This window comes from Buteo buteo, chromosome 26, assembly GCF_964188355.1.
Source record: "Buteo buteo chromosome 26, bButBut1.hap1.1, whole genome shotgun sequence".
In the NCBI taxonomy this organism is placed as follows: domain Eukaryota; kingdom Metazoa; phylum Chordata; class Aves; order Accipitriformes; family Accipitridae; genus Buteo; species Buteo buteo.
Window position 1 is genome coordinate 9300987 of NC_134196.1, and position 14850 is coordinate 9315836.

At 35.8% G+C, this 14850-nt stretch overlaps 1 protein-coding gene across 2 annotated transcripts in view; it reads right to left on the minus strand.

The window, feature by feature from the left end:
* Positions 1 to 11587: 11587 nt before the first annotated feature.
* Positions 11588 to 14850, minus strand: part of METTL25 (methyltransferase like 25) — a 64329-nt gene continuing 61066 nt past the window's right edge. Inside the window, exons 10-12 of one of the 2 annotated variants that reach the window (XM_075058095.1) lie at positions 14116 to 14190; positions 13426 to 13497; positions 11588 to 11855 (exon numbers count right to left, since the gene is read on the minus strand). In XM_075058095.1, the coding sequence (XP_074914196.1) occupies positions 11757 to 11855; positions 13426 to 13497; positions 14116 to 14190 (246 nt within the window). In that variant the 3' untranslated portion in view covers positions 11588 to 11756. Of the gene's footprint in view, positions 11856 to 13425; positions 13498 to 14115; positions 14191 to 14850 lie in introns of those variants that run through there. The other variant, XR_012654493.1, reaches the window with a different exon arrangement.

Consider the following 14850-nt stretch of genomic DNA (forward strand, 5'->3'; position numbering starts at 1 on the left):
TGCAGGCCAACAGTTATTCCCCAAGGAAATTAATGTAAATTTCAAGACAACAAATATGAGAGATAAATATGTTCTCCTAGTACAACTCACATCAGGGGAAATTCAACAGCAAGCAATGAGACAGAATCAGGTAGGCATCTTGCGGGCTGATTTTTAGCTTTTCAGACAAGGTTTAAATTAGATATAAGTAGTTCATGTATTTTACACCTAGGAGAAGAATTCACATCAACCAAGTAACAAGTTAAATTAGTCATTTAATCTGTCACAATGTTTTTCTGTTCTTCTATGTAGCACATACACACTCAGTGAAAAATACTCTTTTTACAAAGAAAGATGACATTCAGTCCAGAAAATGGGAACGCTTTGTAGTATTCTTCTGACAGTGCTTACTGAAGCATGCTTGTTTTGTTATGGGAAGCAATTTATTACCCGTATGCATTTTAGGGCATCTTCTTAGCAACAAATTGCAGAGGTAAAAAACCTGGCATTTTAAGACCACAGACAAATACAAAATTTTTCAGGAACTGAATGTAAACATTTCTAAGATCACTTTCAACAGAAGATACATTGATTAGACACACACACAAAAAAAGAATGAAAAGGAACTTTAAAATATTAATAGGGCTGTAGCTAACTTTCGTAACAAACATTAGGGATTCCAGGTTTTCATTGATAAGTTGTGTCTTACATAAAACTGCATGTCTAGAATAATTTGCCTTAGGTTTTGGGAGAGCAGACCACTGGAATTCATGTTGCTCAGTACATCACTGTTTTGTTTTTGTAGGCCATATAAACTGAAGGAAATGAATGAGTATATTGGCATTGGGACCTTGTAATTCTAAAACTGTTTGTAATAGGCACAGACGTTCTCTGCATCTACAAAACAAATTTCAGATTTCTCTTCTATAAGAAAGCTTATTTAGATTACTTGAAAATGTATGTTGCAAACTTTTAGTTTAACTAAATGGAAAATGGTACTTCTCTCCAACACTCCATTATCACACAAATGAAGAAAACAAACCAAAATGAACAGGTGAAAAGTCCATGGAAGTTAAATATTAAAGACAAAATGACATTTCCAATACAAAAGGATAGCTTTCCTGACGAGATGTTTCAAGAGTGAAGGTCAATTTTTGAAAAGCATTTTAAAGAACATTTTGTTTTGAAGAGGACTGTCAGAATGCAAATGTAGTGATAATGCAGAAGGTGTATGTCCAAGGTGCTCTTCTGCCAACAAAAAGAGATGTTTATGATTTATCACACATAATAATACTCACCTGTCGGAACAGAAATTGGGTTTATTTATTTATTTTTTGGTTCTTTTTAATAATGTCCTCTAGGCAACCTGGGAATGATAATTTGTATTGCAATGATCAATGGCAAGCCTGTGAATTCGCTGTTCAAGGGAGGCACTCTAGTTCAATAAAAAAATGCTTAGAAAAACCTGGAATAGTACCCTCCACTGTATTGCAAAGCACAGTGCCACCTCTCCTAGAAGACAAAGTAAGTCCTTTAACAATATTCTTGGGAAAGGAAAAGACAATTTGAGAAAATCAAAAATCATCCATTCTTTTCAGTGAAAACTTAGCAGATTTTAGACAGTATTTTAATTTAGCTCCTAGAAGAGGTCTATGCACGTACTTTAGTTTTGATAATCCATGATACATGTGCCTTTCCAGAAAATGTCATTGTATTTTGCACACTGAGCTCTGGCTGCCACTGCTGACATACAGTAGTGCTCATATCCTTCCCTAGTCTTCCATGAAGGCAGAAGAAGAAAGTATGTAGAAGAAATACGAAGGAAGCAAGAAGAGGAGAATTAATGAGATATGATCTCAAAAATAAAAACTGGAATACAGGTTCTTAGACCCATATTTTCAAATGGATACACCAAAGCGTGTGTAATCACTCTGAATCTCACTCACTTGTTCCAAGAACAGAATTGTTTTCTGATATAACACTTTGTTTCAGTTTTAGTGATGGAAGAGAGATCCGATACTGAGACCTGGAAAGTGTTCTAATTGAAGGTATTTGAGTAAGACAAGGAGCGTTTAGATCACAGATCTTTTTGATTATGGTGTATTTGTGTTTCTGTCTACAGTGTTTAACTATACTCTCATGAGCTGGACCCAATCACTTGTGTGCATAGAGAGAAAATATAGGAAAAAAATACTTTAGCAGGTGCATATCTGAGGTCCTCAATCTTCAGGACCTTAACAACTGCATGCCAAAACTTTCCTGGAGCCAAGATACACAAAACCCAAACCATCATTGACATGAGCTGAGGACAGGCATAGCTTGGAGAAGTTCACTGTAGAAGAGAACAGTTCCCTAAACGACTGACCACTCCACTGAATTAATAAGGCTACTCGCTGCAATGACTGGACACATCAGGTACAAATCAGGCTGACTTCCACAGCTGGAATTACCCAGAATTTGGTGGCAGCGTGTCCCAGACACTAATTACATGAAACAGCTCTGCAGGAGCCATCCTTGATCTGCTTATCAGCCACAAGCATCGTGCGAGCTGTTCATTGCTACCCTTAGACCGTGAGAGAAAACAGCCCAAAGTGCTTGAAGGCACAACACAAGCAGCGGGTGGGAGAACAGAAGTAATAAAGCTCTTCCTTCTTTATTCTTCTAGACCGTGCTCCTGTTTTAAAAACTCAGACCTGATGCTCAGAGGATACACCCGCTCCTCCCCTGGACTATGCAGGAGTACAGCCGTATCAGGGCAGTACTCCACCAGAGCCAACTGGCGATGCTGCAAAGCATAGAATTAATTTGGGCTAATACCGTACTAACAGGCTTCTGTGGCCTCTGGGACCCAAGGTAACAATATTGCAGTTTTACATGATGTAAGGTAGATCTATCTTTCCTTTCCCGGGATGGAGAATCACAATGTAAAGCTGGTCTCAAACCTTAACTGACTAAAAAGCAGTGAATTAAATTGACATTACCTTTGGATGACAAAGTGGTAAAGAAACTAAAAGTGCTCACTGTGAACTGTAACCTTCTCTTGCATGTATTCAGATTTGTTTTGGCAGCTGTTTTAATGGAGAAACATTACATTATTTACCATACCACAACACTCCTATTTCATTCAATAAAATTGTAAAACACTAATGCGTAAAAACATGAATGTTCCTAGATTTCCTCTTCCAGAAACTTAGGTACAGTTTGCCAAGGAAAAATAAATTAGCAACATACGAAACTGCAATATTTCAATAATACACAAGAAGTGAATGAATAATTGTGATACATTTTACACTTAATTAATTTATGTTGTCTTAAAGCTAAATGCTAGATCATAACAAACAGGAAAATTTAAAAAACTTATTCCCACTGACAAACTGAAATATTATTTTCATTCTTCACTGAGTTCCCACCTCCAGTTACAAAATTTTCAAGTCCTGCTGGAAATATTTTCAATAAAATCACATTTTAAAAGTGTTTTCCATAGAAATCCATTCTGAAAATACATCTGAAATGGAATTGTAAAAATCAATCAAAATTTATGTCTCACAGTCTACATTTATAGGTTTTGTATGGAATTCATGGGCTGTGCAGAAAGAGTTATTAATTAACATTACTTTCTTTAACACACAGTTCATGAATAAGGGATGCGCTGCCTGCAAAGTGCTGATAGAGGTGCCTAATTGGGTAAACATACCATTTATATAAATTCAATTCTTTGTTTTACAACAATCTATAAAATTTCTGCACAGAGGAAGGGAAGGAAGGGAAATACAGGTTTACAGTGAAATCTTGCTATGAAGATACTCAAAGTACTGTAACAAATGTTGCTTTTGAAGACTTATGGCTAAATCTTACTTTCCTTATTCATAAAAACAGTTATAATAGAGTTCATGGGAATTCTACCATTGGCTTCAGTGAAAGTACAGGCTGTGACACTTGAGTTATTCTTAGGAACAATAGGTGCCATTTAACTCTGTATTACTGTAATCAGTGCTCTCATTGTTAAAGGACCAGTGAGTGGAGAAAAGAAAATCCTGAGAGTTTTAATGCATTAAAAACATATTATCTGAAATAAAAAATAAACAAAAAGCCATCTGAACCTTCTCTTACTACATATCAGGAAGATTTCAATGATGAAGCAGTGTTCACAATAACTTCTATGCAGTTCAGCTTCCAATGTATAGATAAAGGAAGTGTACACAATCTCTTTGCCTTCACAAATGTAAATTTGGAACTGTCTTTGTACAAAAGATATTTGGTCATCCACACTGTTTGTCTTCAGCAGATGCTTTTGTATCCAAGCCTGCTCCCATGGAAATCAACAGAAATTTGCCAGTAACTCAAACGAAGATGACCCAGGTCTTCACTATGGAAGTGTACGTAATGGATTGTTTCGTATTAGTATCTGTTAATGTTTTATCGATGGACTTTTTGCATAGTGCTGAATGCTTGGAATTGTCCTTATTTTCTATATAGACAAATTAAAATTATTCAAAGGATGTGGATGTCTTCAGAAAAGTGATGATTTCCATTTCAATGCTATTTAAATGTCTGACTTCCTTAGGAAATGATTTTTTCTCCACAACTCATGATTTCAATAACTGGTGTTTAGATAGATGACATTAAACTTGATTCATGTGATTATCTAGTGCAAATGGAATGGTTATCCAAAAAATCACCTCTTAGATACACGTAACATTTTCTCTCACTTCCGCAATACTGTTTGAGGATAAGCACAGGAAGAAACTGTGCTTCTCAAAGTTTTTTCTTTGAATACTTTCTTTTTCTAAATAAACTCAATTAAATTCTGTTTACTAAAACCCCCAAAAGTTCAACATCACTACAGAAGTGTGACTTTAAAAAGATGCATGACTTTTAAAAAAAGCAAATGAGCAATTCTCTAAAGGTCTTGCTGGCCAGACATTTTTTACATAGATCAAAAATCTGTCTAGGGATAATCTTAACGATATTAATTTTCACTACATGACTCTGTACCATTATTCATATTCTCAAATTAAAACTAAAATTTCCGGGAAAGTAAGGGTTTACATTTTTTTTTACTTGCATACATTTTATTTTTATTTTAAAATTTTTAATCATATACAGCATAGCAACAATTTTGCTGAAATCACCCTTATAACCCTTGCTAGCTAATAATAGTCTGCCAATAACCAACACTGAAGAGCTTAAAGTTGATAAAACTTGGTTTATATGCTGTCCATTGAGTATTTTGTGAGTTGTGTTCTTTGAATTGATACCCATGCCTTAGAGCATAAAAAGCTTAGCAAATGGCACATTCATCCAAGTAATGTACAGCTCATTCTACACTTTTTAACATCTGTGTGTCCTCTTGATGACTTCAGCCTTTCTAAGACTAACAAGTGACTTTAGGATTTATAGTTGAGAAACAGCATGGCTGCTTCTGCTGTCAGTCTTTATTCATTACTCTAATAATAGGAGGTGTAATAAACAACATAGATTTACAACTGTACATTTTAATTATTGTTTCTGAAGGTTTACATAATCTGGAGAGGTGATCACTGCTCCTTCTTATTTGGAATTTTTTCTTTTGGTGCCAGACGCTACTGAGTTATTCAGTAAGCAGACAGCTTTGCTCTTTTCATCAGTGATTCATGAAAGAGTTGACAGTTGGTGTGTTAAGGCAATCTGAGCTTCAGTCTAACAATCTGATTTGTTGGCTCAGTAGATTTACTGCATCTTGATTTTCTTGATAAATTCCATGTGAAACCCAATACCAGCTGCCCTGACAACATCTTTATCTACATGAGTAAGTTCATATTGGTCCAGATGCAAAGAGAAAGAGACTTACATAAAACAGAATTTTGTAATGAAAAGTTACAAGTTTGCACAGGTTTCACATGCAGGATTTTTTTTTATCCACAGATAAACTATAGTTAAATTTAGAAGTGATATTTTGCTTTTGGACAGTCTTTGTTAATTTTAAACAAAGACATTAAATAATTGTAACTTGTTAGCATGTGTTACATACAAGAAGAAATGGAAAGTCCTTGCTTGGTATACATAGCCACTGTGACTTTAATTGCAAAAGACTGAAAAGAGATAATTTAATGATAAACTATTAAAAACAAAACAAAACAAAAAAATCAAGCATAGACCCAAACTATGGATCATACAACAGGTACAAATGAAATGTTGTGTAGAAAATAGCTTGATTTCCTGGGGTGAACAGTATATCAGATTGGTGCCCTAAAAAGATTTTACACCTTTGCAGCTAGTTCCTAGATTTTAGGCAAGTTTCTTGCTGAAAGTTCATGCTTTCCTGTATTTCCATTGAGTAAGATAATTACATTTCTTCCTACAGTTTATAAAGAATAGTAATATGCTTTGCAAATCTTTGAGAGAGTTTGTCCACATAATCTTGCCTCTGTGTTTTGTATTTGTGAGTGAGGCAGTACACTCCCCCCAGCAGGAAACAAAACTTCTCCAGGCAGGTAGAAGAGAAAAAAAAAACCAAACCCTGGAGGCCACAGGTTGAAAGTTGAACAGACCAGTCAAGATGTGCCAGGTACACTGAGGTCACCTTTTTGCCCAATAGGGATTAAATGACCACAGATCAGATTCCACAAGGGTATAAACGGGGTCCCGCCGGAGGACACGTGGGCAGTCCTCCTGGGAACAGCGGGTCTGCAGTCGGGGACTCCCCCTTGGGTCAGGGCACTGCCCGAGGTAACTCCTCGAGGGAGAGAGCCCTCAGCTTTTAGGTGAGTGATACGCGCGTTTTGAGTCATCACTTTTAAATCTTAAGGATTCTTAAGTCAGCTGTGTATTACTAATTCCCCTTACATCGTTGAGCCTGTAGTTCACTACTGTTACCAGAGTTCTAACTAACTTTTCTACTGAAGAATAAATCTGACTTTTAACACCTGTTGGATTTGATTGTGTGTTTCTCCATAACAGTGACTTTAACAAATTCTGGCCAACGGTGCCTCATGATGTAACCTGTACATATACTGTGCTTTCCCACCCAAGAACACACTTATGCAGCACAATTTCAATTTCTTCTGAATTTCATTTGTAATCTAGAAACCATTTTCTGATTTCCTTTGAATCCACAGTTCTGAGGAAATGATAGTATATAGTAGGAAGCCTCTTGGATAAAACAACTTGAAATGACTGTAAAATAAAATAAATAAATAAATCTAGAAGTAGCTCCCATTCATAGCAAGTAGAAGTAGGTCCCATTCATAGCAAGTAGTTGAAATCATTTACTGGTTTGATGAGTAACTAAACTGTATTATGAGAAAGGTCCACCTGTGGAACATAAACCACAGGACAAAATTTTGTAACCTATTAATGATAGTATTGACTGAAGTATCCAACAGACTGAACTGACTGAAGAAGTCTGTTAAATGGATTTCAATAATGGTATCTGGAGAAATCTTTGAATGTCAGACATACCCATTCTAAGAGTTCTGTTGCCTTTTAACACAAAGCAGAGAGTAGAGTGTCATTCTCTTGCAGATTACATGAACAGCATTACTGGGATGAGGAGGCAAGTGTCTGTTCCTCTCCAGTTTGATACAGATGTTGCATACAGTCTTGAGGAGGATGCAGGCGTACACTGGGAAGATTGGTATACAACAGCCTGTTCTAAGAGTTTGAGGCAAATCTTCATTATGTTGGTGAGTTTCTTTCGACATTTGAGTTTAATGATAATGTGCACTGGAATTTCTGTGAAGAAAATGCCTCAGAGCTCTTGAATCAAAAAAAGACTCCTGAAGAGAAGATGTACATAGTATTTTTTAATAACCAATGCCTCTCAGGCTGCCTGGTGCTTATTAATCTCTCTGATCATCAGGAATGAATTTCAAGGCTTTAAGAGAGAAAGCAACAAGAAGCATAACTGCAGTGCAACTTCTCTGAGGCATCCTAAATCTTAGAAGGATTTTACTCCTTTTCTTAGAGTATGCTGAAATACAACATTGACAAAGATGACAACCAGGGATAAGGAAATTCAAAGAAACCAACTTCTTCAGCAGTTGCCTGGAGATACAGAATATAGAGCCACCAAACTGAGTTGGTTCTTTCAGATGGTGAGGGAACTGCAGCTGTATCCCAGAGAATTAGGCCATGTTCCCATCTGTCAGGAAGTATGGGAATTTTGGAAACTGCAAAATTTGAATGGATCTCAGAAACTAAGGAAGCTAAAGTCACAGTTCTAAGGGATAAGTGGCCAATTTAAATATCTGGGCAACTGTACTTCAGTTCTGATTTGATTAGGGCACTGAAAATTCTTCATGGCTCATAGCCTAGCATGGATTCCTCTCCTTTCAGAGCACTAGGATATATATCAGCAAGAAGGAGGACATATATCAGTAAGAATGATAAGACGCATGGGATAAACAGATTTAAAGATGCTAACAAAAATCGGGTATTCAGCTACTTCCCAGAGAAAAGGAACTCTGAAGCACCATACTAAGTTGGCTATTTCACACATAAGCAGGGAAGACTTTCTTAGTGCTGGTCCTATTTTACCACTTGCCCTTAGTATTGTTGATCTCTGGCAATATAACAACACACTTATGATAGTTTTTAGGAAAAAAAGTAAATCTGAACCAGTAAGTACTGATAGGAAAGAATACTCCAATCATCAAAAAGACATATAGCTGCCACCAAGCCAAATACACTTAGCATGCTTCCCCTGTGCAGATTTGACACCACCATAGGACATACAGATTTTGAGTCTCAAGATTTTAACTCCATCATGACATAGCAAAAGCATTTTAACTCTAAGCAGACAGTTGTTATTTTAACAGTAAATTAACGAATAACATCAATGAAGAAGATAGTTTGTTATAAAAAATACTTAATATTTAATCAGAAGAAAACTTGAAACTAAAATCCCAGAAACTAAAACAGCACAAAATTTTTTTGTGGTGTGATGTTCTAAGGCATGAATCAGAACTGCAGAATTAAAGCTTATTGTCACAAAAGCAGGCTTGGAGATCTTAGGGCTACAACGTATTCTTGGATAGTAAGGTTGCACACATACCCTGCATATACTCTTGTTCCTCCATCCAAGAACATGTTTCAGCTGTAAGAAAAATAAACCACTCCAATTCTGCTACAGAATCACAGGTGTGCCACGAACAGAATCAGGCAAACACCTGAGGAAAAGCAGGTATATCCACTATTCCTTTGGGAGCGTGTCAAGATAGATAGCTCTCTGTCACATTGAAAGAAAATGGAGATTCTTTTCTATCAAAAGACTTCATCATATTTAGGATATGGTTTACATTATGGAAGAACTTCTGGCAATAACCATGAAGAAAAATAATTTTATTCATCTCGATTACTGTCAGGGATTTTTCCATTATGTAAACAATAGCTCATAGGTATTCAGGCATGCAAAGCTTTGAAACAGCTTTGAGAGCAGACAGCAACTGACTTTGCGGAATGCAAACTTGTCATATAAACCTCTTGATAGTTATTATTCTGAGAAGCACATTGCCTCTGTCTTCGCCCGCATAGACTACAAAGTGCGTGAAAAGTACTGAAAGAGCCTGAGAAGTTGCTGGGGGGGGCATGCAAATTTACTCAGACCTTTTTGAATCAGTGGAAGAGCACTTCCGCTAATCCTAGAGATGTGCTTATTATTCTAAACTGTTGTAAATGTCCTCTTAAGATAGTAATAAGAATTTAACTTTGAATTTAGATAGCATTACACACATTAAAATATCACACAAAATTAGCAATAGTCTGTATGCCCTACGCAATTTCAACTGTGTTCAAATTAAACCAGGTGGGGCTTGCTGAAACAAATACTTTTAGGCCATAACAGCGTACTTCTAAGCACTTGTTTTCAGTGAGAAACTGCGCTTGCTTTGTTTGGACACCATATATGCCTGGTTTTTAGTATTTGGTCTGAAAAAAGCAGAAGAATCAATTCATAACACAAAAAAGGCAATTTCATCCCCAAGTAAATTTTTTCAACAGCACATAAGACTGGGATGACAACACACTAACACTTCAGTAATAATTAGTCATCATGTCTTAGCAGAACATAATGTAATAAAACCTATTTTTCTAAGATTCTTGTTCATCTTTTTTCTTTTTAACATCATGTACTTTAGATTGCCTCTTTATATCTGATATTACTGGGTTTTTTTGCTTCCAGATGCTTAGAGGTTAGGAAAGGATTTTATTTCTTTTCATTCCTCTCCTGGGAAAAGAATCTACCAGCTTGTTAGTTTCCTCAGTACTCCCTATGTAACAAAAAGTAGCATATATGGAAGGCCTCATTTTCTTTTCTTAGCTCTACTCCAAAGATGCTGTGAGCACCTGCAACTTCTGTTAATTTCCTTGGGTATTGCAGGTGTTCAGCAGCTCTAATGATTGAACGTACTGGGACCAAACAAATGCAAGAAGCTCATACTGGATCCATGGAGGACTGTGAGTCCTAAAATAGACAGCAGTGAACTTACATCACCAAAAAACCAGTATTTCTTCCAAGTGAACACATCAAGAAAGATGCAACTTGTTAGAAAAATACCTTACTTCTCTTTTCTTGAATGGCCATGTTCACAAGCTCTCATTATATTTTGCAGACTGAAACAGAATAAGATTTGTTCCTACTCACATCTGAATCTCAGTCTGATTCCCGTGGCTATTACTGTCACAATACAATTCATATAAAAATCTTTTCTCTTATTCTAATCTGCTGCTCACCAAAGTTGCATTTCCCCCTTTCCTTCTTTAATGCTGTAGTTTATTATTTATTTGTTGTCCTTTTTTCTGTGCACTGGTAGTTAATTATGTTTTGTATGTGCTGGAGAATTCTAATAAAAGCACTAGGTCTTAGAACAGAAACTTTTCTCTTTTTTAATTGATGGAAAATCTGCAAGTTTAATTAGGCAACCCACCGAGATAAATGCATCAACAAATAAATTTCCCACTCATGAAGGCAGTACAGCCAACGAGAAACTGCCTAGCAAGTTTCAATTCACTTGGGTACCAAAGTATTTACACCCAAGACATTTGGGCCAGATAATAGCTTTCTGATACAACCCAAGGATTACAGAGTGAACCCCAGCAGGGCAGCTGATTCTTAAGCACTGGGAAATCTCCCACTGGATTAGAGCACACACATTTTTTCTTTCAGAGCGACGAGCGAACAAGTGCATGCCAGGAACATACCTGAAGGAAGAAGGGGTTAATACAAAACTGCTCTTTCTAGGTAGTTACTATCTAGGCTCTTCTAGGCTGCTCTGTAAATAAGGTGGTCCTGATGACCTGGAGAACAGGGAATGACAAAGATCCTATTTAGGCTACGAACCTCTTGTTTACAGTGCAGGTATTTTTCTGTTTACACTATGCACCATCTGAATCCAGAAAAGAAAAAGGCAAGGCTAGTCTGAGACTGCTGATGCCAGCCACTGGTAAAAATTGAGAAGGTATGATCTTGTGATTAGAAATATCAAAAGAAGGGGTACTGATACATAGTATAATGCCTTAAAAGGAAGAAACATAAAAATTACTTTAAAATAATAATCACATAATAGGGGTCATAACTTTTATAATAAAGCCAGATGTTCAACACTGTTTAATAACTGACATAAGGAAGCGATGGTATTTATAAAGGAGATATTTATTTCTTATGATTCAAAGACGCATTGCACTTCTGCAGCTGAAAAGCAAACAGTGTACTTGAGGAATCAATTAAAAATAACAGAATAAAAGTGAGGAAACAGCAGTATCAATTCAGAGTTTTCAACCTATCTGCAATTTGCTTCCACTTAAAAACATGACTGTTTCTTCAAAGCAATAACTGCATAGCATCTGGGGGATTTCACGGGATCAAATAACTTCACAAGTCCAGACCAGGCAATGTTGTCCTATAAAATGATATATGATTGAAGTACATAAAAATGTGTTTGACTTAAAAGCTAAGATATGGTAATAGGTCCACATTTTGAAATACAAAATTGAAAAAAAAATTTATCCTTAATGCAAAGCAGGAAAAACACTTACCTAACAAGAAAAATCAGGGAAAGTTTGTTGTGAAAGAAAGGACACCCAAACCAGGATGTATTTTAAAGTCATTATATTATTTCTGGCACTATCAAATGATAGCTTACCACACCCTTCATCAATAAACCTTTTTTTCAGTTGAACTAAAGCAAAGAAATTAAGGGTCAAGTCCCACTCATTTTATGCAGCATATTCTACTACTGAAGCTAATTAACTGACTTTTCAAATGAATCAGGCCAGCTGGATCTGGTCTTCATGTTGCATATGGCTTTTACTGTTTCTATTTTTTCTTCCTAAACACATTTTGTGAATCAACCAGTACAAGATTAAATCAATGCATATATTACATTTAGAAAGGTAAATTAGTGCTAAATGCAGCAAGTCTGATCTCCTGTCTTGGAAATCATACAGATCTCTATGTGATTTATAACTGGTTGGCATTTGGGAAAATACATCATTATTTAAATATTTCAAATTGCCTCTGTAAAAATACCAGTTAGAATGAAAGCATACATTTACTACAACTCAGTTGTTCCAAGTGCACTGTGGCAGAGAATAAAGTGAATTTTTACTTATGATAAAATGGAGCTGTTAAAATGAGAGGTTTATGGTGGAAAAACAGAGCTATTCACATGAATGGGTTTAAACTTTATTTTCAAATTTTATTTTGACCGTGGCCCAGAGCAGAAGCTGGAAGATGCTGCCATTTCCTCCTAGGAAATTATTATTTGTCCAAGAAATGTTTACTGGTGCAGAGAAAGCATGACTGCTGCTTCTGAGTTAATCAGGCCAAGCTCAAAATTAGTGTTAGAAGAAACCTTGTAATAGAAATCATTATGGAGTAAATGTAGTAGCATTTGCTTATTATATCCCAGGTCTATACTTGTAAAATATATCCAGGCTGTATGTTAGTCAAATGTACCTCAGTTGACCCATACAGTTGGAAAAAGTGCACCCTCTCTCATCATTGATCTTAATTAAGAAACAATAAAAGGAAATCATAAACATTTTGGACCTAATTCAAAATTTCTTGAATTATATGTTCTAAACCATATTCATTGGAAGCTCTAGCATGTACAGCACAATGTTTGTTTAGCATCTCCAATATTCTTTTTAATTATTAAATATCTCAATATGTTGCATAAAATGAGATTTCTCGCATATTTAATTAATTTATTTTTTACTGTCTATTGACTAGTAATTACCATATGATTAAAAGAACATAAACTTTACTGTTGCTGCTTTGCTGAAAATAAAAACATCTGCTGGGCATATGTTTATACTAAATGGAATGAATGCTTATACTTTTGCAAATATGATGAGAATAATAATTCTGCAACAGAGACTTTTGGTCTGCACAGTAATAAATTGGCTGAAATAGTCTCATTTCACTGATGTAGCCTTTAGGTATCATAAAATGTAATGCAAAAATACCTGTTCCTTGAGGTAGCAAAGACGATCCAGAAGTATCAAAAGTTCTATGCAGGGAGCCAGAACAACCTTCAACTGAAAGAAAGATTAGATACTATAATGATTTTGGGAAAGAGAGACAATGCACTTCCACATGGCTACACTTCCACAGAACAATTCCAGGAAGATCAATCATTTTCTAGTGGTTCTGTGGTACAAATGTCACCTTGCCAATTTTCCCTGTGGGATGGACATCTTCAAAACAGATTATATTAAAGATCAAAAATACATGGAATGCCATAAAGCCAGGAAACTATGTTATTTAGTTGGTTTCGAGACATTGTCCAACAAGAAAATGAAATTATATGAAGCAGAACAATTTTAAAGAGGGAAATAATGAATTTTAATAAAAAGAATTTTTATGAAATAACTGCATGGAGACCAGTCTAGGTTTAAAAGGAGACTGACATTTCATTTTCCAGGGTAATAGTCCCTCTTGAAAAAGAATCATCCATGTGTTCGCTTTATTATTTTACTGACACCTAATATAGTTTTGGAAAAGGATATGCTCCAAAGTTTGAAACGGGGAGCGGCTTTGTTTTGAGATTGCATACCACAGTGTAAGACAGTCCACCTCCACATAAAACTTAACAGGGCTTTGTTCTAGACTAGCACATATATACAAGGTGATAGTATTAATCCTATAACTTTTACCATATTAAATGCTTCAAGCTCATTCATTCTGTGCTTGTATTTTTCATAGTAATCCATTATACAGCTGTCTGGGAGCTGCAAGGGATTAAAAAAAGAAAAGATATCAGAGTTTTTCTAGTTACATTTTCAAGAGAACTTTAAAATGAAATATTTTTTTTCCTAATTGAAAGTCACACTACAAAATGAAATCCGTGTTTTGTTTTTGAAATTAGCACTTTCCTAAGGTTTACAATAATTTTCCAATAGCAGTTTCTCAGTTCTCATTTACAGTAACTGTTCTTCAGACGGCATTTTGCACTGACATGAAATACTGAGATACATCCATTATTCAGAAAGCTCTAGCCATTCTTAAATGAGTATTACACAGTAAAGTGGAGATAACATTCTCATTTCCTTTCCCATATATCTTAGCCCCTCCTCACCCCTGTCCCCAAGAGATTTATTTAAATAGCTGAGGAGTGGATTCTGGTGTGAGAGTTACGTGCTTCAGTCAGGACTTCTGGATGGTATTTCACATTACAAAACCTACTATCAGATTCTGGAAATACTACTTTGTTTCACTGTGCTGCCTAAAGTTATCCATCTTTAAAATAAAATTTTCTGTTCTTTTCCCAGCCACCTGATGCAACATTGCCAGCACTGCCACTATGACTGTAAATGCTGTGATTTGAGGCTGAATTTGATACAAAGGCAGCTCAAGAACTCAACTAAGTCGAATACCCCTTCCCTTTTCAG